General features: G+C 57.3%; 1 protein-coding gene across 2 annotated transcripts in view; it reads right to left on the bottom strand.

The window, feature by feature from the left end:
* Positions 1-27542, bottom strand: part of Ints1 (integrator complex subunit 1) — a 32960-nt gene extending 5418 nt beyond the window's left edge. Inside the window, exons 1-38 of one of the 2 annotated variants that reach the window (XM_076839817.1) lie at positions 27328-27542; positions 26667-26957; positions 23361-23557; positions 23091-23228; positions 22643-22802; positions 22384-22489; positions 22094-22280; positions 21836-21981; positions 21588-21729; positions 20009-20185; positions 19301-19409; positions 18614-18734; positions 17992-18069; positions 16865-17022; positions 16355-16451; positions 14058-14149; positions 13856-13916; positions 12097-12294; positions 11647-11776; positions 11166-11345; positions 10940-11089; positions 10107-10286; positions 9922-10026; positions 8706-8873; positions 8492-8603; positions 7284-7445; positions 6495-6641; positions 6021-6119; positions 5681-5805; positions 4809-5063; positions 3866-4025; positions 3521-3661; positions 3039-3216; positions 2843-2966; positions 1953-2083; positions 1140-1227; positions 832-1058; positions 603-726 (exon numbers count right to left, since the gene is read on the bottom strand). In XM_076839817.1, the coding sequence (XP_076695932.1) occupies positions 603-726; positions 832-1058; positions 1140-1227; positions 1953-2083; positions 2843-2966; positions 3039-3216; positions 3521-3661; positions 3866-4025; positions 4809-5063; positions 5681-5805; positions 6021-6119; positions 6495-6641; positions 7284-7445; positions 8492-8603; positions 8706-8873; positions 9922-10026; positions 10107-10286; positions 10940-11089; positions 11166-11345; positions 11647-11776; positions 12097-12294; positions 13856-13916; positions 14058-14149; positions 16355-16451; positions 16865-17022; positions 17992-18069; positions 18614-18734; positions 19301-19409; positions 20009-20185; positions 21588-21729; positions 21836-21981; positions 22094-22280; positions 22384-22489; positions 22643-22802; positions 23091-23228; positions 23361-23557; positions 26667-26957; positions 27328-27385 (5502 nt within the window). In that variant the 5' untranslated portion in view covers positions 27386-27542. Of the gene's footprint in view, positions 1-602; positions 727-831; positions 1059-1139; positions 1228-1952; positions 2084-2842; positions 2967-3038; positions 3217-3520; positions 3662-3865; positions 4026-4808; positions 5064-5680; positions 5806-6020; positions 6120-6494; positions 6642-7283; positions 7446-8491; positions 8604-8705; positions 8874-9921; positions 10027-10106; positions 10287-10939; positions 11090-11165; positions 11346-11646; positions 11777-12096; positions 12295-13855; positions 13917-14057; positions 14150-16354; positions 16452-16864; positions 17023-17991; positions 18070-18613; positions 18735-19300; positions 19410-20008; positions 20186-21587; positions 21730-21835; positions 21982-22093; positions 22288-22383; positions 22490-22642; positions 22803-23090; positions 23229-23360; positions 23558-26666; positions 26958-27327 lie in introns of both variants that reach the window. The other variant, XM_076839816.1, reaches the window with a different exon arrangement.

Here is a 27542-nt window from a genome sequence, read left to right as displayed (position 1 = left end):
AACAGAAGAATGGATAACAGGTCTATCTACAGCAGACACCACTCAGCAGCAGCAAGGAACAGACTATCTATGCACACCCCACACAGACCACCTTGAAATTATGCTGGAGGACACCAAACAAGAGCTCACGCTATGACCCTACTGACAGGACACTCTGGAAGATGCAAGCTAATGTATCCCGCCAGGGTGGAGAGGCACTGTGGGGAAGGGCAGGAGGAGGGCTCCAGGGACACTGTGGGGTGACGGGTGCTCCCAATCTTGCCTTGCAGGTATCACACGCCACACACACGTGCAACTTTCTGACAGTCACACCTCTGCAAGGCAGGAAAAGGACAGGCAGATGGCTCTCCCATGCCACCATCCAAAGGAGAGGTGAGACCAGGAAGGCAGCAGGGAGGGCTCTGCCCTCAGCAAGGTGGGGTCAGGGTGCCCACACACCACATACCACTCCCTAACTTGGGATTCTACTTCAAAGTCAGTCACAGAATTCCTCATGGGGATCAGACTTCTTGGGAAAGCCAGCCTGCTAGACTGACAGCCTCTGTCTTCCCTTTCTGGTCAGGGCTGCTCAGGAAAGGCAGGGAGAGGAAGCACCAGCTCACCTTGCAGATGCTGCTGCCAGTGGCCCCTTCACTCTGTAGCAGGACCTCAGGAACCGGTACCCGGAGCTCTGGCCGCTGCAGGTAGAGCTGCAGGAGCAGGTCTTGACAGCGCTTGCCCAGCAAACTGGAAGAGATCAGGCAGGGTTTGCTAGGGCGTGTGAGGGCTAAGCCTGGGCCTGGGCCTGGACTCGCTCCATCACACCCCCAGGGCACACAGGGCTTCAGGCACCTGTCCCCCCACTGCTGGATGCAGCTTGTTAGGTACTCTGTCACTTTTCTGATGCTTTCGTCATCACCACGACAGCAGCTGAGCAGCAGGGGCAGTCTGGCCTGGATAAGAGTCCAGGCGGTGGCATCCCCATCCTGGCTTCTGGTCTCCGCCTCAGCCAGAATCAGCTCCACCAGGCTTATGAGTTCTGGAGCCTGGACACGGAGTGCTAGCTCTTCCCGCCGCTTCTACAACCAAGTGCAAGCCAGTCAGCCCCAGGATACACCATCCCACCCTACTCCACAGGCTGGCTGCCCCCTATGGCCTACCTGTGGGGTGCGCTGGTCCCTTCCCTGCCAGATCCTGGGAACATGGATGCAGGCCCAGAGGAAATCCAGGGAGGCAGAGGGGTCAAACCTGAGAGGAAACCGAAATCCAGCTGAGCATGAGAAAATTCTGAAACCAACCAGGGAACATAGGGTAAGAGCTTCCAAGTAGAGCCCCCATGGCCCTTCTGAAGAGACTGCTGGTCAGGGGCCAGTTGGTCAGAGGAGATGGCATCCCAACCCTCTCCCTCCCATGGCCATGAGCCCAGGCATCCAAGAGCACATCCCACAGAGGGAACGTGAGCTCACCCAGCCCACCCCACAGCCTTGCCAAGGGACCACCAGGCAGGCTGGGCTCTGGCACTGTGGGGTGCTACACCTCACAGACTTTTCATACCCCACTTTGGCAGCCCAGCCTGGACAAGTAACTTGGATTTTTCACAGATGAAGAACATGGCCCAAGGACAACACTTGAGGAGACTAGCCTGTCTGCATCCTTGGTGAGGGCAAGGTAGCCATGACAGCACGTTTGTGCCCCATGGAGCAAGGGCAACTACAGTGGTGCTGCCCAGGCAAGGAGCAGGAATTCCAGCTCTGGGTGTGGGGTGATGGCTAGACACCTATGGGGCCCTCAATGCAGAGCCCGGTTATGAGGATCCACTTGAGGCAGCAGCAGAGTGCTGTACCTGGTGTAGCTGAGCTGACAGCTCTCAGCACAGGGACATCAGCACAAGCCCCCCAGCCATCACATGCTGCCCGTGGAAGGGCCAAGGGGCTGCCCAGGGAGTACAAGGCCAAGATGCAGAAGGGCCTCACCTCTGTTCCCGGCTTTTACCCAACAGGACGCGGATGCACTGGTGCAGCGTGGACCAGCTGGACTGGTGTGTGAAGAGGGCCAGGAGGTAGGGGCGGAAGGACGGCACCTGGGGACCTGCAGGACCCTTGCCCTAGGGAAGAAGGATAAGATGGTCCCAACTGAGCTGAGACCAGCTGTTGGGTCAGATCAGCTGAGAAAGTCCTAAGAAGCCACCCAGGAACAGGCACAAGGACATTTCCAATAAGACCTGAAGCATTCCCAGGAAGCAGCCCTGAGCACCAGCCCAGGGAGCTCAGCAGACCCAGCAGGTGTGAGGCTCTGTCCACTGCACAGGCCTGGTAAGGAAACAGGCCAAGCGACCCAACAGCATTGGCTGTTCCTGCGAAAAAGACCACTGGCCACAGCACTTCAGGTGGCTGACTTCAGTGGTCATTGCCCACAAACAGATCAGTTGCACCATTTCCTTACTTCGCACAGGAGAGCACTCAGGCCCTGTCACTCCTCACAGAGGGCCCTGGTCTCCCTGGGTTGTGCCGGGCTCCAGTTATACCAAGGAGTCCCACGCTGCTCCCCTTCTGCTGACCACAGATTCTCTGTGCTCCCCTGGAGAGACCTGGGCCCACTGGTCCACAAAGTCTGGCAAGCCCCTCCCACCTGTCCTTGGAACCAGATCTGGTCACCAGTGTTGGCCTTGAGGGGACATGTGACCTGGTGTGGGACTAGAGGGTCAGGACTAGACTCTGACCACATCCCTCCTGTGGGGCTAAGTAGATGCAAGTACTTGGAGTGGAGGGGCTGCTGGTGGCCACCTCACCGTTCCAGACCAGAATCTTTCCCCCATGCAATCAGCGAGTCCAGAGTACCCTCTGCCCTTGGACTGCCCTGTCACCTTCTTCCGTGAAAAGAGCAGTTTCCGCTGTAGGTCGGGACAGCTGCTGACCACCTCAGGGTCTAGCATCTCCAGCCAGTCTACCAGCAGCCCTGATGAGGGTCCCAGGCACACAGTCTCCAGGCTACAGGAAGGAAGAGACTCAGAAAAGGACCACCAGGGCTTCCTCACCCACTGGCCATGGTTCCTGGCTCACCTGTCATCTGTGTCCTGCTTCCCAGAAACCGGGGGCTCCTCCTCCTGCAGCAAGGAGCTCACCACCACGATGGCCTTGGAGGCTGGACTCGGACCAGTGGCACCCATGGTAGCTGAGAAGAGTGCTGTCAACAGCTCCTCCAGATAGGGGGATCTTACCTCGATGAGACCCTGAAGGACTGCATGAGGGACAGCAATGTCCTGTCTCACCCTGGTAGGCAGACCACTGAGTGGCAAGCCCAGGCGGGGTGTGAGTGAGCATATGCAGGATGTGCCCATGGCAAAGCACAAGCAGGCCTGGGGGGACAGGGGTTCCTGGGGACACCATGCCATGTTGTCATTCTCCAGAGGCCCCACTTGGGCACTGGAAGAGGACTTCTATGGGCACCGAGTGATCACTACTGGTCTCCACCTGCAGCAAGGGGAGCCGTCCAGACAGGGTCTGCCCGGGGCTGGCAGCTGGAGGCTTGGGTGAGCATGTACCTTTGCTGACGAGCTCTGGCTCCACACTGCACTTCTCCCCAGATTTCAGGGTGGCAATGACAGCCCGCACAGTGGAGTTGATCACCTCTAAGTCACGACGGAAGCTCAGGGCCTCAGCCAGGTGCAGGAGCCCGCTTCGCACTATAGGAGAGCCCATGTGACTACTGGGGACGTTTGACTTCTGTCCTGGCTCCTCCCAGGATCCCATCCAGGAGGCCCCCCAAGCCGTGCAGCCTCTACCTTCCCTCAGGGAACCCACATTGCTCCCCAGTAGCCTGGCCACATGTGTTCACGCCAAGCCACCGCCAGGGACCCTGGGCGCCTGCCACTCCCTCCCACTCTTACCATCGCTGATCCTGCGTCTTGCTGAGTACTGGGTGGCGAACAGTTTGAGCTGAGCCTGGAGGGGCCCTTCCTCCACAGCAGGGCTGTCTAGCCACTGCAGGATCTGCATCAGCACTTTGAGGAAGAGGGAGGAGAAGCCAGTGTCCTGGGGCACACAGCGCTAGGGGAACAACCGGCAACTTGTGGGTTACACTGGCCCAGGGACAACAGTAATCCTGCACAGGGCCAGGAACCCAAAGGAACCCAAAGCCCAGAAAAAGGGCCATGAGGCTGGGGCCAGGGTGGGGCCCACAGGAGTTGGTCCCTTGCAGCTGGCCTAACATCAACCCATTTGCCACTCAGAATAGCGCATCCTGGGGCTGGGGATGTGGCTCAAGCGGTAGCGCGCTCGCCTGGCATGCATGCGACCCGGGTTCTTCGATCCTCAGCACCACATACAAACAAAGATGTTGTGTCCGCCAAAAACTAACAAATAAATATTAAAATTCTCTCTCTCGCTCTTGAAAAAAAAAAAAAAAAAGAATAGTGCATCTTGTCCCGTGCCAAGATGACCTCGTGGGGCCTTACTTCTGCTGGCAACTTGTTTTCGTGGGATTCAGGGGAAAGGAATGGGAGTAAACATTCAGACATAAACGTGCGCACAGAGGCAGGCCAGCGAGACCACTGGGCCCGGGGGGACTGGGGCTGGAAGTGTGTACAGGGGGCCATCACTGTTCCCTCACCTTCAGTAAGGACAGGGGCCTCTGCCTCATGACTTGGAGCGCCTGCTTTGTGCACACAGGAACCAGGAACAAAGCCCACACAGGCAGCCTCCAGATGTGCTGGGAGGGCATTGGGCCTCTAGCAGACCTGAGTGGGGCCTGGAGCTTCTACCTGTTTGTCCTGCGACACTTGATTCATCCCTCCCCTCACTCCATTGCCAGAAGCATCCGCACCCGGGTACCTGATACTGGTAGAGCTGGCGCATCAGTGGACAGGACATGAAGTGGCTGCGGTGCATGGCCATGGCCAGGGCCCCACCATGCGGGGAGCCCAGCAAGGTAGCCATGGCCTGCAGGAGGCGCACTGTGATGCCTGGCACCTCAGGGTCCCCCTGGCGGACTCGGGCCAGCTCCTGACCCAGAGCCTGCTGAAGCGCCAGGGCAAGAGGGCGGGGGCTAGAGCTCTGCCACCGGGGGTCTGGGCTCAGCGGGAAGATCTGGAATAGCAGGGGTGGGAGTCAGGAGGAGGGCAGGTGGGACTGAGGACTCTCACAGGCTCCTGTGTCAGAGCCATGCCCTTAGTTGGATCCCTGTTCATGTGTGGCTCTAACTGTGTGCAGTGAGGGGCCCAAGCTCTTCAGGCCTGTGCAGAGGAACACGACATCCCCAGGAGCTTCCCTTGGAGGACAATGGTATCCAGAGCCTGCCAAGTGCCCAAGGCTCTCCAGGGCTGGGGTGTGGCTCAGAGTGCTTGCCTAGCATGCACAAGCCCCTGTGTCCCACCCCCAGAGCACCTTCCTCCCAAAAAAAGGGAGGAGTGAGACAGGTGGGAACCACACTGGGACACAGCACCAGCAGTGAGACCTCAGGTGAGTCCTGCAAACCTGGCTTCAAGGAGAAACCAGAGTGCTAGGCACGGGGGAAGCTGCAAGGATGGCAGAAGCAGAGTGAGAACAGGGCTCCTCTTCCCTCTCCTCCCGCACATCTGAGCCCCAGAAATCTACCTGAGAGTGAAAGTAGAGGGCATGTGCATGTGAGAAGCACGTGTTGGGTGGGCACATACACACATCACTGAGTGAGGTAGTGAGGGACCCTCGCACAGTGGGGCCAGTACCTGTAGGAACATGCCAGCCAAGTCGTCCTCAGGGCCAAGTGCCCGGACCTGCATCCCAGCACGAGTGCAGCCCTGGCCTGGAGGGTGCTCGGGGCTGCTCTTTGGCTTTGGTGTCTCTGTGCTGTCTACAGGGAAGGGAACATCATGGCTGAAAACTTTATGACCAGCTGCAGCCAGGGATCCCTGCACACCAAGGCCAGTCCCACCCAGAGGACATCACCAGAAAGAAGAGCTGGCACCCAGGCCCCACAAAGACCCAAAACAGGGGCCCTATGCTGGCCAGAAGCCAGTGCCGACCAAGGAAGCAGCGTGGGAGTCTGTGGCCAGGAGGGACCAGTACCTCGCCTGGGAGGGAGGGAAGCCGTGAGCAGGGAATGGAAGGTCTGCCCTCCTGAGGCGCCTCTCTCGTGCTGCACTTCCACCAAGTGAGCCATGTAATCTGCAGAACAGAAATGGGTAAAATCCAGGCATGGACAGGAGCAAACACTGCCCTTTCCACAGGACGCTGGCTGGAGTCCTCATGTGAAGGCCCAGCAGGGTCCAGCAAGCAACCTGAGGACTGTAAAAGTGAGCTATGAGATTTCCCACCAAAAGGCCAGTCAGTGTCCCTGGCAGCTCTCTCTAGCCTCAGAACAATTTCCAAGCGGTACCTGGTGCCGAGGCCAGAGCTCTCCTGCCACTCCAGCCTCACTGGGCTCCTGATCTAGCACCTACTGTCCACATCCCACCTCCCGCAGCCCCCCAGTCCCTTAGTTGCCCACAGCCCCAGGGAACTCAATGAGGATCTGCTGACAAACAGGATCCTGATGCTTACTCTTGTCCATGATGTTCTGCTCCAGGGTCTGGGGGTCATGGGCCACTGCCTGGTCCAGATACTGGAGCAGTTTGCTCATGCTGGACACGGGGATGCCAAAGGACTGAACGAAGAGCAGCAGCTGTTGAGGCTCCAGGTCCTGCAGGGCTGTGGGATGCTCACTCAGCACCCCCTCTGTAAGGGTGGAGTCCTCCCGAGCCCAGGCCCCCCACCCTGGAGGGCAGCTTGGAGGTGTGACTGGCAGATGCGGGAAAGGCTCGCAGCATCAGAGCCGGGTGCCCCCCACAACTACAGGCAGGCCACTGGCTCATTCTTCATGCCACGGCGATGCTGTCACCAATATTCCCCACGCTGACAGGAGTCCAAGGCTCCTCAGCATGTGTCTTTCAATGGGCTTCCTGAGCGAATTCACCAAAGTCCCTTTGCCCTGCCCAGGGCCCAGTCAATAGACCTGTGTTGGCCGGACCCTCGTCAGTCCCTCTTGGGGCCCTCCACTCTCCCCTGCAGTTTGCCTGATGCCCACAAACCCTGCACCACCTTCCCTTCTCCCCTCCCAATCCCCAACTGCTTGCTTTCATTTCTTTCTCAGGACTGATTTCTGACCTTATGAGCAGGGGCAGCCCAGAGCTGCGCCAGAGCTCAGTAAGCACCTGCTGGCCACAAGGACTCATGGGAGCCCTTCTGAGGTCTGAGAGGCCCCTGGAGTATGCCAGGCTCACAGGCAGCAGGTGCGAGGCTGGACCCTAATTTGCTAGGCCTTCCCTCTCCAAGCCCAGCCTGCACCCATACCAGCGTCCACCAGCCGAGGGACTTCTGAGCGGATCATCCGCAGTTTGAGCCAGTCAGGCAGCAGCAGTGCCTCCTCTGATGTGTCCACCAGGAAGGCAGTGGGCAGTGGCTTCTTCTCTGGAAACCAGATGTCCAACAGCTCGTAGAATTCGCCATCACCAGCTTCAGGAAAGACACGGGTAAGCAGCCTCCTCAACCAAAGAGCCCTGCCCTCAAAAAGGACCAAAGGCCAAGGCTGGGACGAACGCCCGACCACCCAGGGTAGCTTTCCTTATGGGGAAACTGAGGCTCTGGAGGAACAGAGGACACTCCAATGCAGATGAGCACAGTGCCAGACACTGGTGTGAATTAGCTGACTCAACCCTCCTGCCTGCGGCAGGGCCAGCATCCTGGCTTTATCCCACTCACAGGTGAGGAGACACATGCCAAGAGACAGCCCCACCACAACCATGTCCTCACAGCCCATGCCCTCTGGGCTCAAGCTGCTTGGCTGAGCCAGTGCCATCTGACCTCAGCCTCCACAGAGCCCATGGGAACCATACAGGCTGGCCTTTCCTAAGGTGACACAGTGGCCATACACCTAGGGTGATTACCTCACCCCACTCCCAGTGGGTAACCATTCTGGCAGAGCCCACCCCTACACACATGCAAGGGGGTCCTGTGCTCTTCAGGCATCATTAGGTATGTAATGGTGCAGTTGCGGCAGCCAGCCAGAGGGGTTGGACATGGGCTCTAGTCACAGGCTCTGCCCACGGCCAGCAAGTCCTCAGGCCACAAACATGGCCTCATTAGGACCCGGGCTCATTTGGACAGACTAATGCTTGCATCTTTATGTAGAGAAACCCGGTTTCACTGGCTCAGCCTCCTACCCCTAGGGACAAGGCCTATGTCCAGGGTGGGGGAGTGGAAACTCTGACAACAACACTCAGCACAGGCACTCATTCTCAGGGGCTCAGAGTTTCCAAGTACTGCCTGAGGACCCTGCCTGCTTCCATAGCATGCTCTAACACAAGTGGGAATGGCAGCAACATCTCCAATTTACAAAAAATATTGTGGCAAAGTGGTGAAGGGGATTTGCTCACAGTCACGGGTGGCACAGCAGTTCTTCCCACTCCCCATGAATTCTGACCAGAAGCAGAAAACCTTAGACAAATAGCCACTGGGTAAGGCTGTGAGCTGCCTGGACAGACCCGTACTACCTCACTCACCTCGGGGCGGGCCCAGTGTCAGCAGGATGACCATGGCATGGACCACAAGGATGTGCATAGTAGCAGTCTCCCCGCTGGTCCAGCGCAGGAAAACCTGGTCCTGAGACTCTGACTGTGGGGAAAGGACAAGGAATGGGGACTGCTGGCTCAGAGGGTGGGGCGGGGGACTGGTGGCTCAGAGGGTGGGGGGGACCAAGGCTGAGCACCACCTTACCCAGCTGTAGACCTCCTCGCCCTCCTTGCTCTTGCGCATGCGCCGCACGTAGCGGGAGAACACAGACAGCAGGGCACCCAGCACGGCGTCAGAGGCAGCGCTGCAGGACAGCTTCGAGAAGAGGTGTGCCATGATGGTGGAGCGCTCCACAACAAGCCGGGCCACATCCTGGCAAGACAACAGCCATCAGAGGTCCCACCTCCTTTCCCTTCCTCCCTGCACACCACCCAACAGCCAGGGGAAGGGCAGGCTTTTATAGACTGGCCACATCACTGAGTGACACTAGTCACATCATAAGCCCCACCAGGAGCACTGCAGCCATATTCAGTGATGCACCACCTGGCAATGGCAAGAACTGCAGCCCTCAGTGCCACAGGCCCTCACTCCACCACAGTGGGACACAGCACACAGGGCGCAGCAATGGGGAGGGAGAGCCACAAGAGCATGGCACTCAAAGAGGATGCTTTGGCCCTGAAAATAACATTATGGCCCTCAGTCTGCCACAGCATGGAGAGGAAGGGGCAGGGAGGAATGGGTCAAGGACACCACCCATGGAAGCAGAGACACGTATTTTCCATGGCCAAAAGGAAAAGGCCGTCACAACCCATCTAGACGCTCTTTGTACTCGTCAACAATGTCAAGAAGCCTGGCTGTGGGCCACACAGCCAGACACTGGACCGGACTCAGAGGACAAAGGCCTCAGAGGCTACTGGGCTGGCCAGGTCTGGGTTTTTAGCCCCCTGCAAAGAACCCTGGCAGCAGAAGACCCACTGTCCCAGTGACCCTGCCACCTACTCACTGCTCATTCACTCATCTCACGAAGCCTTGGGCCTGTGACCCTGTGCTTAGGTCGCTTAACTAGGACAAGCAAAGTCAAGAAGAGGTGATGGTTTAAGGAGGGCACAGGTGGCACCAAGGGCTCTGATGGTCCTCAGTGGGTGGTATGTGAGGTCGTCCTCCAACCACCAAGCCACCCCCAGAGCCTGGCACAGCAGGAGGCAACTCCTGGCTCCAGCCCCACCCCCACAACCAAGGCCCTGCTCAGTCTGGAAAAAAAATGCTCCATGAAGGCAGCAGGGACTACAGGGGACTGAGAGATAGCTGTGGTAACCACAAAGACCATTTAATGCCTCCATGTGGCACCAGGCCATGGGGAACAGGCTGGGTGTGGACACTTCAGACCCAGAGTGTGGCACCTCTGGCCCCGTCCTCTCACCAGGGCCAGGTCGCTATGTGGACCCTGCTCCTCCACCGGCGTGTGCTGGGACAGGTAGATCAGGTAGGCGCTGATGGTTTGGGGGTCAGTCTCCATGTGGATGGCCTGGGGAGGGAGGTGTGTGAGCCAGCTCCTGGGGCAGTGCTGCCGACCCCGCCCACCCACAGCCAAGGCACAGCCCTCACCTGCTGCAGTGCCAGGGCTGTGGTGGTCCTGACACTGTCAAACAGGGGCAACCTGGGCAAGTCCCGCAGCAGCCACTGGTAGCCCTGCAGTGCATCCACCTCCCCTGAGTCCTCCTCCATGGGGGGATCCTTCTCCTCCTTGTCCCGCAGACCACCCTCTGAGAGTACCAGAGACAGGCCCTGTGGACACACAGAGCTGGGTCAAACCATGTGCCAGCACTTGGTGGGCCCAGATACTCTCAGGCAGCACACATGTCCCTCAGAGCCCTGCGCAGAGAACACAGAACTTCAGGCTGAGTCAGGATTAAGGAGAGAAAAATAACTCCAGCTGGTTCCTTCAAAGCCTTTTTTTTTTTTTTTTTTAAATTTTGAAACAGGGTCTCAATAAGTCACCCATGTTGACCTTGAACTTGCAATCCTGCTGCTTCAACATCTTGAGTAGCTGGGATTACAGGTGGGCACCATTACACCAGCTCAAAACACTTTTGTTCAATACCTTTTAAAAAATACTGATGCTGGGGACGGAATCCAGGGCCCTGCACACGCTAGGCACACGCTGCCTCTGAGCTCCACCCCAGCCCCGGCTCAATACCTTTTAAAGACAAGAAGCTGTGGTTTGTTAAGTCACTCTGAGTTCTCCATGCCACCACCCAGAGAAGGAACACCAGAAGGCAACCGAGGCCTCTTGGTTCTTCCAAACTGTGCTGGTGACATCTGTCCCTTCTACATGCAACCAGGAAAGGGTCTAGGAAGGCTGGGTAACAAGAATTAAGACCAGAGTGGGACAGTGACAGAGCCTGTGCGGAGACCAGAGGCCCTGGCCTGGCTCTCACCTTCATGGCCAGAACCCTGGAAGCCACCTGCGAGGAGCCAAGACGCCGCAGGAAGTAGTCCAGCACCTCACATGTGGTCTGCTCATCAGCCTTTGGGCCCAGCAGCAGGTCCTGTAGGCGGCCCAACAGCTGTCGCTGCTTCTGCTGCCTCTGAGGGACGAGAGGGCGTCTCAGAGGACCCGGCTGACTGAAGAGCCGCAGTGGGGCACAGTGGGTAGGGACCTACCTGCCGCTTCTTGGCCTTCTGCTCCCTGCTCTCGCCCTCGTCCTCCTCCTCCCCAGAGGCGGGGTCGTCAGCAGCGTCGTGAAGCAGGAACTCACACAGGCACTGCACAGGCAGCACGTCCAGGGAGCCCTCGCTGGACTGCACCAGGTCAGCCAGCCAGGGCATGGACTGCGAGGAGGCCTGGGTAGACAAGAGCAGCCCACTCAACACCTTCGTGACCAAGCTTGGGCGACCCCCTCACTTACCTCACCAACAGCCCAATTCTTAGAGCAGCCCCCTGGGGCCACAGGCAGACCTGCCAGGAGGCACAGCCGGCTCCAACCTGAAATCAGTGCCATCTGCACACCTGGAATTCACATGCCTCTGAATCCCACAGGCACCTGCTTCCCCTCTTCCGGCCATGACAGTCACTGCCAGGTACCACTGAGGCCGATCTTCCAAGCCTACCCCAGGGCCTCCTGTTCCTCAGGGTAAGACTCACCTGCCTCTGGATGATGTTGAGGAGGAAGTCTGGGTTGCGGCTGCGACAAAGGAGGTGCCCGAGGCGCAGGGACTGGTTAAGACCCTTCACCTGGTCCAGGATGTGAGGGGGAGGCCTCCGAGGGGGCCCTCTGAAGTGACAGGGACACGAGTGTCAGAACGCTACATGTACAACGACCCAGCAACACTGATAGGTAAGACAAGGAGCGCCCAGCCTCCCAGTCCCACTGCTAGGGGCAGCTGAGACCCTGGGACTGCTGTGACACCTCAACCCAGCTGTCCCTGGTCAGGCTCCCTCTGGAGCCTATGACGTAGGAATGGATGCAGGGGGCACTTCAGTGGTGCGATCAGCTCCACCAGCTCTCCAGCCTCTTCCCACCCAAGCTGCCCGCCTGCCCAGCAGAACAGACCACGCCAGGCCTGGGACACAGGGGTGGGGAGCGGGCCATACTGGGGATCCAGGCTTGTGAGCTGTGACAGGAGGAGGCTGCTGCTCTCAGTGATGGTCTGCTTGGTGGACGCAGCGGCCAGGTGCCCCTCAAATGCCAGGATCTCCTGTTTCTCCCGCTGGGAGATCTGCAGCTCCCGGTTAATCATCTCTGTCCGGGTTTCCTCATCCGTCAGGGTGCACGGCGGGTAGGAGTAGTTACTGGGGATCAAGAGAGGTCTTGCTGCCCTGCCCTGCCAGGCTCGCTTCTGCCAGACCACACGTGCACACAGGGTGGACCCTCACGAGACCTACACCTGAGAAACCACAGGCCCCAGCAGCCCACCCACCACTTCACTGCAGCCCAAGAGCCATCTCAGCTCCAAGTCCAGCCCATGTCAGAATTCCATGGTCTCTTCCAGGACCTACTCTGCCACGCCCTGCCATGCCAGGATCCTTGTTCAATACCAGGAACCAAACAGACTGGTATTCTAAGACCCTGGGAATCTCAGGTTGGGGGAGCACTTCCTGCTTCCAGAGGTAAGCACAGCTTTTGGGGAAGCACTAACTGTTCATCTCCTTTCATGTTTCAAAGTCCATCTTCCCATGGCGTCTCCTCCTGAGCTCGGTCTACTCCTCACTTCACCACCCCTCACCACTCCCCACCTTCTGTCTACCACTCAGTTTCAGCAGAAGACGAGAAGCTCGCCTTCCAGCTTAAGACCACACCCCCAGTCCCCACCACTCCAATCACACACACACACCCCAACCCCTGCCACAGCAAGGCCACAGACACCCAGCTGCCCAAGGCCATAGCCACAAATATTCAGTCCACATGACACTAGAGCCAGGCTCTAGCCCTACAGGCCACAGACAACCAGCCCCTACAAAATCATACCCACGCACACCCAGCCCCCACCATACACCTGAGTCCCCCCCCCCCCACATACACCCAGGTTCCTAAGCTGCCACAGCTCCACACACCCAGTGCCCATGCCACAGCAACACACGCACACACACCCTACCTACCTCCATACAGCAGTGACACGCAAAGCTAACTCCCACAATGCCTGGTTCCCACAACACCAGTCACACACCATAGTGCCTCCAGTGCCACAGACATACAGATATACACACACACACACACACACACACACACACGCCAGGTCCCCACAATGCCACAGTGTCAGGCTCCATCCCAGCCTGGACAACTGCCCTTGCAACACGCACCTCACCCGGCTACACTGGACACCTGGCACGAGAAACACCTCACCCTGGCCTGTCTGGGCACCACGGCTATAAGGGCACAACTCACACCGAGCTACAGTCCGTGCAGTGGCCGGCCTCTCCTGCTGACACTGTATTGACTGTCCAGGGAGGAGGATGCCTGTGCTGATGCCAAGCACAGCCACGCTACAGCTGCCAAAACCTACCTGTATGCCCAGTCCCTGCCTCCAATCTGCGTCCCTCCCAGTCACTGTCCACTGGTCTGACCGCTCTCTGCTCCCACTGGCAGAACATATGCTGCCCAGAATGTGCCAGGCAGGGCCCTGCCACCCTCCATGAAGGCTTCCCCAAAGCTGCCTGGCTCCTGAGCCACACTGCCACCCCATCCCTCCCCACCCCCAGTAAGGAAGAGACTAACGTGCAACAGACTTGGACTTGGACTTGGATTTCAGAGAATCACCAGCATGTGCAGCAAGCTGGGGCAAGGCAGTACAGCTCTGGAGTCCAGGCCCTGCTCCTCTGCTTGCCCTCCCCTGAGCAAGACAAGCCCACTTACTTGGTCATCACCATCTCCATGAGCATCTTCAGGGTGGGGTACTCCTCCCAGGCAGCCAGGCCTACGGGCAAGGACACAGGTATGGCCATCTCTGCTCCTCCTCTAGTCCCTCACGGGGCTCTAGCCCAAATCCCAACACAGATGCCCCAAAGGAAGAGCTGCCCATCCGCAGCCAGGTCTGCCCACAGCCAGGACAGCTCACCGATATTCTCCGGGTTGAATGCAGCCACAACCAGCAGCAGGGGCCATGCCTTCCAGTAGAGCGTGGAGATGGCCAGGTTCGGGGGCTGATACCTGGAAGGAGGATGGCGTCAGAGCGGCTTAGCTGTCTGAGCCCAGAGAAGAGAACTGGCCACATCAGGGCAGCCCTGGCACGGCAGGCTGTGACCAACCAGCTGGGCCTGCTTTAGATGACATTGATGGTGGAGCATCAAAAACTCCCCTCCAGGAATTCATACTCCAGCAGACCTGTCTACACCACAGGCCTGTGACCAAGCACACGTCACTGCTCAGAGCCCACTGCAGGGCACACTAGGACCAAGCCCACTGTCTCTCAGCAGCTCTGAGCCCCTGGGCCTTGTGACTTTTCTAAGCCTCAGTTTCCCGCCCATGTAATGGGAACAATGATGATGGAGCACACACACCACAGTCCAAGAAAGAGAGTGAGAGAAAAACTCCACAGTCATAGGCTGAAAAAAAAGAAAACCCCTAAGCACAAACTTCCAAGAAAAACACTTAAGGTTTATCTAAAGAGGGCTACAGAACATGATCGACAGAAATTAAAGACCTAGATAACAGGAATCCCACGTTCATGCAGGGTAAGACTGAGTACTGTTATTTTTTAGGCAGAAACTGATGAGCTGATCTTAAAAATCAAATGGAAATGTCACGACTCAGAACAGCCAAAACCACCTAGAAAAACAACAAAGCTGGAGGACAACGAAAGGACAAGCCACAGAATCAGAGAAAATATTTGCAAAGCACAGACCTGATGAAGGTCCAGAATCTAGAACAGATAAAGAACTCTTAAAACTCAACAGCCAATTAAAAAATCAGAAAAGGATTTGAATAGACCTTCCTCCAAAGATCTACAAACAACCCGTAAACACATGAGAAGATGTTTAGTGTCATCACTGATCAGAAAAATACAGATGAAAACAGTAAGACGCCAACTCAAACCCACCAGGATGGCAAAGAATGACAGGCAGCCATGTTGGCCAGAGTAGAAAATTGGAGTGCTCACACAGAGCTGGCAGGAATGTCACATGATGTAGGTGCCGTGGAAAAGCCTGGTAGCTCCCCCACCAAGTCAAACGTGTGACCAGCAAGTGCACTGCCAGGTATGCAGTCACACAAAAACCTGCTCACTAACGTTCTCCTAGCATCCTCACAGCAGCCAAACAGTGAATACAACCCAAGTGTCCACCAGCCCATGACTGGACAACGTGGTATTCTCCATGCAATAGTATGTCATATATAGAAAGTACCAAGTACCACTGCACGCTACAACATACATGAACCTTGAAAACATTATGCTGAAGGGTGAAGGAAATCAGTCACAGAAAGCATACAGTGTCTGGGTACAGTGGTGCACACCTGTAATCCCAGCCACTCGGAGTCTAAGGCAGGAGGATCTCAAGATCAAGATCAGCCTCAGCAACTTAATGAGGCCCTACGCAACTCAGCAAGGCCCTGTCTCTAAATAAAATATAAAAAGGGCTATGAATGTGGCTATGTGGTTAAGCACCCCTGGGGTTCAATCCCCAGTACAAAAAAGAAAAAAACCACACATTATACAATTCCATTTACATGAAGTGCCCAAAAAGGAAACTGATAGGAGAGCAGATGGCTGGTTGCTGGGAGTGGGAGGAAATCTGGGGGACAGCTTCTCCGAGGGACAAAAATATTCTAGTTAGATTGCAGCAAAGGATGCACAACCTGTGGACATGCTAAATACTTATCAATTCTTTAAGTGCATGTGAACTGAGTCTCTGCGAAGCTGCTAGTAAGTGAAGCATGTTCACCATGAAGAAACAGTGACAAGTTTTTATGAATCAGTCAAAAAATACATTTAAGCCACACATGGTGGTGCACACTTGTAATCCCAGCGGCTCAGGAGGCTGAGACAAAAGGATCACAGTTCAAAGCCAGCATCAGCATGCGAGGTGCTAAGCGACTGAGAGAAACCCTATCTCTAAATAAAATAAAAAATAGGGCTGGGGATGTGGCTCAGAGGTCAAGGCCCCTGAGTTCAATACCCAGTCCCCCCCCCAAAAAAAAGGAAAAAAAATAAACTAAAAAAGCACAAACTCATTGCTATCTAAGAAATAAAGCATTCACACATTAACACAAAAAAAGCAAGCATAAGAGACATTAAAGAGAATAATAGAATTTACCACCCATACCCAGCAATAATGGGAAAACCGAGGTCACCCCACCCCGCAGGTCTTGAGGACAGGCTTCCTGGGTGGGCTGGGCTGTGGGGGCTCTGGCTCTTACCCAGGAGGGAGCTGGATGTTCTCGGGGTGGTGGTAGGTGCACAGGTTCAGGACGGCGTCGATGAGCTGAATCCGTTCCACCTTCAGCACTTCCACATCTGAAACCCCAAGCCACACCCAGAAGCCCACTCAGGTTCACGCTCTGGGCATCAGGCAAAGGACTCAGCCTTGGGGCATCAGAGTGAGAAGACAGGTCTTACTCTGGGTTGAGGGCAGAATGGGAGGTGACCCAGGTACCACATGACAAGACACAAAATGCCTGGCTCAAGGAGGGGAAGGGAGGGTCAGGGCATCACAGCTGGACCTGGGGAGCCAGGACTATCCTGGACAGCAGTGCAGCCTGCCCAGAGGGTGTGCAACCCAGGCAGAGCAGCTTTGCTGCTGCAGGGTGCAAGGATGTGCACTGGCATCCTCTCACAGGCTTCTGCAGGGTGGGGGAGGAGTAGAGTGTGGGGGCTGTCGCCTATGGGGGCCCAGGACAAAGACCACAGAAAAGTCCAAGGGGCATTACCATCCGCCTGCACAGCTGCAGCCCGCTTCACCAGGTGGTCAGCAAGCTCCATGGCGTCTGCAGGGCCCAGTGGGAGCTCCCGGGATAGCCCAACGACCAGGATGCGCATCAGCGTGTCCTCCAGGATGGGCACCTCTGAGCAGAGGCGCAGGAAGAAGCTGTGGGCAGCAGAGGGAGACGCTGGGCTTGGTGGGGCCCAGCCCAAACCTGCAGAGGCCAGGCGTCAAGGCCTCAGGCCAGTGGGCAACAGCCCACCCTCCCCAGCCCTGGCAGGGCAGGAGCTGCTGCTGGCGGGCTTGTCTGGACAGGAGAGAACAGGAAGCTACCCACCCTCCTCCAAGGCCTTGGCCGCCACCCACACTGCATGGTCCAGAGCATGCAGGGTGACCAGCAGCATGGAGGGGGACAGTCAGAACAGCTGAGTGAAGAAGGGCAATGGCTGTGGCTGTTTGGGAGCACCCAAGGGCAAAGAGTGAGTGTGGGGAACGGGTGTGTGTGTGCAGAGAAAGGTGTCTATGGACATCCCAGAGAATATCCAAGAGGCAGGAGTTTGGGGGTACCATGGGTGCAGACCCTGGTGGAGCCCCAAGAAGACAAAGCCATAGGAATGAACGCAGAGTTGTTCAGACATTATAAGGATCACTCCATCAGCGTGACAGGCACCTTCTAATAGATACAATGACTATCAAAGTATTATATGTGTATGTGTGTGGGTGTGTATTACACATTTTACTTTGAATCACATTTACTATTATTATTCCTCTTAGAGGCAATGCTAAAACCAAATTTTAAACTCTAGAGGGGACAAAATTAAGCCATTTACAGTATAATATACTTATCAAGAGTGTGAAAGAAAACTTTAAGTCACTCCTGACATTCATTCTCTCTGTTCCTCAGTAAAAACTGTCCTGATTCTTAACTGGGCACACAGCCGTCTAGATACACAAAGCATTATTCGGGGGTGGTGGGGGGAGGGGGCTCTGCAGACACCAGTGGTTTGCAGGGTGGATGGGATAGGGCCACTAAGGACAAACAGCAGCTCCATACAGTGGGCCCCAGACGGCCAGACTCCCAGAAGCTCCTCAGGCCTGAAGCACACAAGAGCCCCGCCCTGCAGGCTTGCTCACTTGCGGTCACTTTCAGGTGGCCAGTTGTCCCACTTGTAGTAGGTCTCCGGTTGTTCTGTGAACAGCACCTTGTGGAGGCTTCGGAGGCAGAGAAAGGCTGTCAGTCAGGAAGCAGCTACCCAGGGTGCTCACCCCACCTAGCGGGTCCCCTGCAGGCTCAACTCAATCAAAAGGTATGGACTGGAAAGTGTGCAGGGACTGCTCCTAAGCTGTCCCCTGGAGATGCCCAGAGGACTCAGCCACATGACAACCACTGAGTGGGGACCCTTCCTCTCTCCTCAAGCTTTCTAAATCATATCCACTGGTTGAAGCAGAAGTCATCTCACGTGGTTCTCCTTGTACGCAGGAGCAGTTTACAAGATCCCAGCAGATAGGTGGCTCCCGGCTACGTGGGCCCCACCCGCTAGTGCTTATGGGCCCCCACCGCCCCCAGCCAGGGACGTGCCCAGTTCTAACACACTCAGGACCCTGCCTCCTTGGCTGAGGGGGTGCTGCTGTTCACCACCATGTCTGGCTCTTGAAAAGGCTGGGGCCAGCTGGTGGTCACATCCAGAGGGGACAGGGTCCTTTCCTGCAAGCCCCTGAGCTGGGAAGGCGGCTGCTCAACAACACTGGCCCGTACCAATGCACGTAGTCCTTGGGGGCAAGTTTACTGATGGAAGGAACGACCGTGTGAAGCCACCAGACGGCGTCACGCTGGATTGCAGCAATCTGGTTCTGGAATGCCCGCAGCACTTCAAGGTCTAAGAGGGACAGGTTTAGTGGTGTGGTGTGTGTGCAGTGGCCCAGGGGGCAGCGAGCACGCCCAGGGTATAGCCCAAGGCCTGTCCCAGGAGGGAGGCTGGAGTTAAGGGCTGGAGGGATCCTGGAGAGCACAGAGGCGGCGGCTGTCTGCCGAGATAATGCTCCAGGGAGTCCAGCAACCCACCCAGGGGCCCAGAGACCCCGGGACTGTAGCCTCACTCAGCCTCATTCAGTCAGCTGCTTCAGGCCCCTATGGCCAGGCCCTCCAGCAAACCAGCTCACTGGCCCTCACCCTCCTTCCCTTCCTGTCTTTGGCTGGAAGTTCCAGCTGTGGTCCCAGAACTGGGGTGTGCAGACGATGTGGCACAGCAGTGCAGGGGCAGGTCATCCCAGTCCAGACAGGCAGGACAGAGGGACAGCCACTTCCACAAGCTCCCTCAGCCTCCTCCAAGGGCCATGACAACAACCCTCCCTCCCCACCCTCTGCTGGGCCTTTCAAGGGACAGCCTCAGTGCCTGGCCCGAGACCTCTGACTGAGCAGGGCCAAGCCTGCCCACAGCCTTACTCCTCTTCTCTCCTTTGTCCCAGGCAATGCCAGCTTCCTTCACCTGAGCCGTGATGCCCAGCATCATGGACACAGCCAGCACATCCGTGATGTGAACCACAAACCGCTCCTGCAAGCACAGGACCACAGGGCTCGCATCCTGGGAGGACCTGCACCCGAGAGCCCCACACCACCCACAAGCAGACAGACGACGTACACAGGTAGCTGAGGACAGTGGATCCAGAGTAAGCCGGGACTGCTGTGCTAGGAAAGGGCCTGGCAAGAGCAAGTCTTGGGACTTAAGAGCCACTAAACAAGGCCTGGTCAGACCCTGGAAGGTCAGTCACAGCAGCTGGGCCATGGAATCCTCCCTGACCTATGCCTTACTTCCTCCTATCCAGCATGAGCCCCCCACATCCTCAGACTGCCCACCCCAATGGCTGCAATGCCCTGTCCCTGCTCATGCTGCCGCACAGCTTCCCTGGTGGCACCAGCTACAACTCTGGCACACCTAGCCCAAGGCGGGTGACTTCCAGCACATGGTCAGCGCGTTCTCAGTCCCCATGTGAGACGGAGCCAAACGTCCCTCTGGGACTTGGTGCCGTTGGTGTACTGGCCACAGCCAGCGTGCTAGACTGGCCTGGTTGCTGGTACACCCACGAGGAGAGATGGCTGAATGTGACCCAGAGCGAAAGAGAAGCATGCAAACCCATTAGGAAAGGGAGGCACCTTGAACTCCATGTCCAGGTACTGGGGCTCCTTGCGCTCCTGCATGAGCCCAAGACAAAAAGCCTGGAAGTTGATCTCGTGCTTTGTCTGCTTGATGATTTCCCGGAGCAGGGCCCGTGAGGCCCGGAGGTAGTCATCTTTGTTGGTCAGCAGATCCTGGAATACCATGGCCAGGAACTGGCCAGAGACAGGCCATATGAGGTGCTGTGAACAGTGGCCGTCCAGGACAGGTACCCTTGCCACCAGCCTATCTCCTCTATCAAGCCTGCCATCAGCACCTCTCAGCCCAGCAAAAAGCTAGGAGAACACACGTCCAGTCTCCCCGAGGCACCACCAGGCTGGTCAACATGTGAAGGGCCTACAGCAGACCCCACAGGCCTGTCCCCGGGACGTGGGGGTCTCCCCTCCATGGCTGAGCTCTGAGTGCAGGGACTGCATCCCTGGCACCTGGCTCTTGGAAGCCAAAGCTTGTCAACTGAGGGGTGGACTAGTTAACAGATGACAGCAAAGCCACAGGAGTGAAGCTCCCCGAGCCCCCTCCCACCTCAACAAAAAAACCAAGACCCCAGGGCAGGTCTGAATGAGCCACCTTGCTTTTCTCCTCATGCGGGGCTGCGAAGACGACCAAGAGCTGGTCATCAGAAATGACAGGAGGCCAACACACAACCAAGCTGCTTAAAAGCCTGACTCTGAGCAAACCACAAGAGCACTCTTCTGGGTTTCCCTGCCCAGGAGACACTGTACCAGGAAGCCCACAGCCAGGACTCCAGGCAGCACCGCAGGGCTACTCAGACTCCCGCTGAACTGGGGAAAACCTATGCTGAGGAAGTTTGGCCTGGATCTTGGTCTAGAAACTTTGGTGGCTTTTTAAGAACTCAGCGCTGCTCCTTCAAGAAATCACATTTTCCTGGGCACAGTGGTGCACACCTGTCATCCCAGCAGTTCGGAGGCTGAAGCAGAAGGACCGTGAGTTCAAAGCTAGCCTCAGCAACAGTGAGGTGCTAAGCAACTCAGTGAGACCCTGTCTCTAAATAAAACACAAAATAGGGCTGGGAATGGGGCTCCGTGGTTAAGCAAGAGCCCCTGAGTTCAATCACTGGTACCCACCCCGTCCAAAAAAGGAAAGAAATCACACCTCAGTTTACAAGGAAAGATTGGAAGTCAAACTCAATGAGATCTAAAAACTCAAGCCAGGCATGTGGCACGTGACTGTAATCCCAGCAATTCAGAAGGCTAAAGGAGGAGGACAGCGAATTGGAAGCCGGCATGGGTAACTCAGCCAGACGCCGTCTCAAATTAAAAAAAAAAAATGGCTGAAGGTGTAGCCCAGTGGGGGGGGCACCTGCATGATGTAAGTGGGCCCTGAGGACCATGGAACCAAACAAATCAGAACAGCTCCTGCCCACTCCCAGACCCGGGAGCCTGTTCCCACACGGCACCACCAAACCACCCACCCTCATCCAAGCACACGAGAAGACAGGCTGTGGAGGGGTCCCCTCCAGGCTGGAGCCCCACAGCGCGTGGACAGGAGCAGAGTCCAGCTCAAGGCCGGATGGAGCAGAGGCAGCCAGCCTCCTACCTTGGGTGCCAGCTCGGCGCTGTGCTGCAGCACCGTGTAGAGGATCTGCATGTTGTTGGGATTGCGGGCGTTAGACAGCTCGTTGAAGATCACAAACTTGATGGTGGTGCCCAGGTTGTCCTTGTGGGCATTCAGCAACTCCCTGGACACGAGCACCAAGTCCGTGGGAAGGGGCACAGGCCAGATCACTCACCTGCCCCATCACCTTCCATCAGCCCCATCACCTTCCACCAGCCCACCGCACACACCTGAGGCAGAGCATGTAGTGGTTCAAGAGAACTTTGGGTTTGAGGCGGATCTTGATCAGGTGAGAAATGACATCCATGTCCTCTGGGCCATGCGTGTTGCAGTTCATGCAGACGGACATCAGCAGGTCCTGGGCTGGCCTGGTTAGCTGCAAGGAGGCCGAGAAAGAACCGTCAGGTGCACAGCAACAGCTGAAGGGAGTCCCCGGGAAGGCAACGCCACATGGGTCTGCCCTGGAACATGCCTCACACGGTGCCCACCTTCGGGTTCTGCAGCCACATCTCCAGCCGCTGCACGGTCAGCAGCCGCACCTCCTTGTAGCCGCAGGTGGAGGTGAGCAGCCGCAGGAGGTTCCTGGAGACGTTGTCGATGGGCTGGCGCCGATTGAGCTGGTCCCGCAGCATGTCGAGGACATACTCCTCCACGCTCTCTGCGAGGTCATCGTACCTAGGCCAGAGGGGGGAAGAAAGCCGGGAGGAAGCCATCCTCTGGACACCTACCCCACATGCCTCCCACCTCACTTGGAAGGCCCGGCCATGCAGCCACCTACCTGGGCATGAGCTGTCCCTCTTGCTCAGGGCTCAGCTTCTCCTCGGCTATCAGCAGCTCTGTCTGGCTGTCCTCCTCCTCCGTGAGGGAGGGGTGTGGGCTGCTCCCTGCATGGACCATGGACAGACCCATGAAGCCCACTTTCTATTCATCCCCCACCAATACCCAAGTTAAGCCTGAAGATGGAGGAAGGTGACCTCAGCCCTCTCCCAGGGCGGGACACCCTGTGCTTGTCCCTGACAGGTCCCAGAGTTTCTTACCAGCCCCAAGGTCTCCCCCGCTGCGCCCCACCTCCCCCTGCAGCAGCATGCTCTTGGGGGGCATCCTGGTGTTAAATGCCGTCTGGATGTTGTCCACGAATGTCCTGCAGTGAGGGCTGTCCACCCAGATCCGCTCTCCCAGGGAATCTTCGATGTACACCTGCAGAGAACCACTCTCAGGCCCAGCCCACCACGGGGCCCCACCTGCCCCCACTGCTAACATGCACTTCCCTGAAGGCCCCACGGCTGGCCAGTGGGTGCCCTCACAAGGCTTCTCAGTGCAGGAGGGACAAGGCGAGACTCCCGGGGCCATCCGACACGCCTCTTCCAGGGAATTCCCTCCGTTTGCTTCTCTCCTGCTCATGTCTCTGCTGGGCCTCCCCTGCTCCCTCCCAGGCCTCCCTACCACCAAAGTAGCTTCTCTGAGACCCCAGTGAAGGTGACTGACCTTGACAAAGATTTCAGGCCAGTTCTCATCCTCCTCATAGGCGGCCATGAGGAGGTTACAGGCCAGCACAGATACCAGGCTGTTCCCCTTGGCCTTGAAGTTGATGGAGGCATCTCGCCGCAGAAGGCTGCACAGGGCCTATAGGGAGGCTCAGGTCAGGGTGCCCACCTGGGCCTCAGAGGAGGCACAGGTCCTGGTGCCCACATTGAGTCCTCAGTGCCCAGGTGGAGGCAATGGGGGTCCAGGGAGGAGATGCCGGCCAGTCCTCACCTCGATGACGCCCTCAGTGGCAAAGATGTTGGGCTTGATCTTGGCCAGGTACATGAGGCTCAGGTACAGGGTGCTATCAGGCTTGGCACGCGTCACCTTCAGCTGCTTTACTGCCCCACACAGCACCCCCTCGATCCGGTCATCGTTGCCCTCCAGCTCGGCAGCTTCGATCTCATCCAGCAGCACTGTGGGCAGCACTGGACAGTCGGAGGGTCTGGTTAGAGCAGGTGGCCAGGGGCAGAAGTCACCCTCAGAGCCACGGGGACCCGGCAAAGCATCAAAGTCCAGTAGACAGTCAGCCCAGAGCCCTATCCCTTCTGAGCAGCTCCCCACCTTGGTACAACAGCCATCCTGAGGGCGCGGGGCGGAGGTCCTGTCAGCCAACCAAGGCCACACAGCAAGGCTCAGGTTGGGACCCAAAGTTGCTGCAGGCCTCCATCCACAGTGCCCCACACGACTACAAAGTCTCTGCTCACCAGACATGGTAGTTTTTCTACAAATTAATGGCTTTGCAGCCTGGCTCTGCTCTCTCCTTTTTGGTGGTGCACACCTGTAATCCCAGTAGCTCGATAGGCTGATAAGAAGGATCACCAATTCAAAGCCAGCCTCAGCACCTCAACAAGGCCCTGAGCAACTTAGCAAGACTCTGTCTCTACGTAAAATATAGAAATAGCTGGGGATGCGGCTCGGTGGCTAAGCATCCCTGGCTTCAATCCCTGTTACCAAAAAAATAAATAAAATTGAACAAAGACAGGTTCTTTTTTTTTAAAATATTTATTTATTTTTTAAGTTTTTGGTGGTTACAACATCTTTGTTTGTATGTGGTGCTGAGGATCGAACCCGGGCCGCACGCATGCCAGGCGAGCACGCTACCGCTTGAGCCACATCCCCAGCCCCCAAAGACAGGTTCTTGCTAAGTTGCTTAGGCTCTAACTTGCTGAGGCCAGCCTCGAACTTTTGATCTCCCCGTCTCAGCCTCCAGAACCCCGAGCTTACTGGCATCCGCTGTGCCTGGCCTAGCTCTTCCCTTGATAGTGGTTCCACCTCCGGTTCCTTCCCACAGTCCTTGCTGCACCCCACCCCACCTCCCCGCAGGATGCCTGTGTTGATCCTCACTCAGCTGACCTCCTGTGTCCCTGGCCACTGCTCCTGGGGCTCCTCCCCATCTCCTGTGGCTCATGCATGCTCTCACGTGGGTCCCTGGGCTGTTCCTCTCAGGAGCGCCTGGCCCGTGTTCTCTTCTCTGACGCTCATTATCAGTCAGTTCTGGGTGTCCCCTGGTTTTCACTGTGATTTCAGCCCAAGGGTTTTTAGGATCATGTTTTTAACCCCCCAGAGGCAGGTACTGCTGCAGGTTTAGCACTTGTCTACATCCAGGTGCAGCAACATTTACTGACACCTGATCAGCACGTGGCAGGACAGACAGATGGTCTGCAGATCCTACAGGGTCTGGCCTTGGAGGGGCTCCAATACAGACCCAGAAATAGCTGTCTGTGGCCTGCTGACGCCATCTGATACCACAGAGAGCTTTATCCTGTGGAACACGCTTTTCACAGTTATCTTACTTAATCCCCAGAATCACACAGGCAACACTAATGACAAAGCGCAGCTGGCAAGAGTGACCTGCAGCCAAGTCAGGGCCTCCACCTGCTACCACCTCATCTTCACCACACCCACCATGCTGGAGTCTGAAGCAACTGCCCCTCACTCCTGTCCCACCACAGCTCCAGTGTCATCCTGCCCACCCACTTTAGGCCCCACCTGTCCGGCACAGACACCACCCACAATGTCATCTGGGCTCTCACCATTGTGTGACAGCCACACCAGCCCAGCCCTGCTCCCTGGTGCAGCTCCACTCTCTGCTCTGCCAAGCTCACACCCTCCACTTCAATCGACCCTCCCCCAGGACCTGCTCGGGGCTCCCCCACACTGTTGTAAGCTGGCTCCCCCTCAGAACTCCCTTGGAGCCTCTAAGCCCTCTAAGGGCAAAGGCCACAGACCACTAACTCTCAGGACCTTACACACAACACCAATAGTAAATGGTGGCTGAGCTGCAAAAAAAATGTCACCACTACAGCTAATAGGACACTTGTTCTTTTTAAAATCTACAAAAACATACTAAAGAAATGCTCTAGCCAGGCATAGTGGTGCACACCTATGATCCCAGCAATTCAGGAGGCTGAGGCAGGAGGATCACAAGTTCAAGGTCAACCTAAGCAACTTAATGAGACTCTGTCTCAAAGTAAAATTTTAAAAAAGGGCTGGGAATGTAGTTCAGCAGTAGAGCACACCCAGGTTCAATATTCTATACCAACATAAAAAAAAAAAAAAAACATAGGAAAGAAAGATAAAAAGATCCCCAACAGGAACAAAAACACACAGAGAGCAAGGTCGGCCATGGGCTGCTACATGCTCAGTGACGTGGATTGGTCTGGTGTTCGCAGCTCTTCTCTATAGAGCCAATAAAAATTATCCCTGGGGGAGCCGGTGCTGTGGTACATGTGGTACATGCCTGTCATCCCAGCTGCTTGGGAGGCTGAGGCAGGAGGATCCCAAGTTCAAAGCCAGCCTCAGCAATGCTGAGGTACTAAGCGACTCAGTGAGACCCTGTCTCTAAATAGAATACAAAACAGGGCTGGGGATGTGGCTCAGTGGTCAGTGCCCCTGAGTTCAATCCCTAGTAACAGCCCCCCAAAAAAATGATCACTGGGAAAGTGACGCAGAAAAGCGGGGTGACGTTAGATGTGAACCAGGTTAGAAGTGCCTGTGAGGGCAAAGGCCTGGGTGAAGTCCTCACTGACTTCTGTCTTCAGGGAGGCCATCTGCTGCCTTTCTGCTGGACAAAGGGAGGGACAGGCTCTCCCCCCGTCTGCAGCTGGAGGAAAGGCCAGCAGAGGGCAGATCAAGGGCTCCCGGGTCAGAGGAGCCAGAAGGTTGCCTGGAGTGTCACTACCTAAGGTCCATCTCCCCCTACCAGAGCTCAGGACAGGGCCTGTCACAAAGAATGTTCAACAGATGTCAGAAGGACAAGGAAACACCCAGGTCCCACAGGTGCAGACTGACTGCCCCCGCAGGAGCTGCTCTGAAGAACAAGTCCAAAGGGAGCCAGGGGTGCCCACAGTGAGCCAGGGGTCCCTACAGTGATCCAGGGGTCCCCAATGAGCCAAGGGTCCCCACAGTGAGCCAGGTCCTCCGGGGTGGCTGTCTGGTGCGTCTCCAGAGGACCCCGCGCGTTATGGACGATGGAGGTGGCCTTCCCTGGACACCTGGAGGATCACTCTGCAGAAACCTGTCGCCTGGCCTTACCTTCAATTGGTACCACCGATGGCTCTTTAATGGAAGGAGAGATGGCGCGCTTCTCCGCCACCGCGGCCTCGGCCAGGCGCCCCAGGGCGCTCAGCGGGGGCGTGGAGGACAGCTTGGGGCGCTTGGTGAGGCCGGTCAGCGCCGAGGCGCCCGACAGAGCCGCTGCCGCGTCCCGCTTGCGCTCCGAGGGCAGGCCGGACGGTGCGGGCTTCAGCAGGGTGGACGCGGCTTTGGCCTCGCTGGCCTGACCCTTGGAGCCCAGAGCGATGAAGTCTCCGGGCGGCGGGTGGCCTGCGGGGAGGGGAGGGAAAGGCGCGACGGTCAGCCAGGGTGCGCGGGGAGGCCGGCGGAGGACGGGGCAGCAAGAGGCCGGCCCAGAGCCTCCGCTGGCGCAGCAGAGCCGAGACTGGCAGGGGTGGGCGGCCACGGTGTCAGTCCCAGGGCCATCCACACATCCGGCTTCCCCCTGTGACTGCCCGATCCAAATCCCATCCCTGCAACAGGAACTGAGGCGCGGCAACCCGGCCACGGTGGCCGTCAGGTCCCAGGGCCTGTGCCTCTGCACGCCGCGGGCTCGCCGACCCAACGCGTCCCCGGGAAGTCGCCCACCGAGGCCCGCGGAGACCCGGACCTCCGCCCCCTGGCCGCGGAGGGGACGCACCTGAGGGCTTGGCCGCGGCGCTGGGCCGCCGCACGGTGGTGGGCTTGGCCCGGTTCATCACGCCGCCCTCGCTCCTTTCGGCTGGAAGTCGCTGGATCGCTCGTCGTCGCCCCTCACGCCGCAGGCGCCGCCGGCCCGCAAGGCCGCCCAGAGTCGCGACCTGTGGCTTACAGCCCACCACTCGGGCTCCCCGCCGCCACTGCCGCTCCGGAACC

This window comes from Callospermophilus lateralis, chromosome 19 (genome assembly GCF_048772815.1).
Source record: "Callospermophilus lateralis isolate mCalLat2 chromosome 19, mCalLat2.hap1, whole genome shotgun sequence".
NCBI lineage: Eukaryota > Metazoa > Chordata > Mammalia > Rodentia > Sciuridae > Callospermophilus > Callospermophilus lateralis.
The sequence above is the reverse complement of the archived record's forward strand: the minus strand, read 5'-3'. Positions and strand labels throughout refer to the sequence as shown.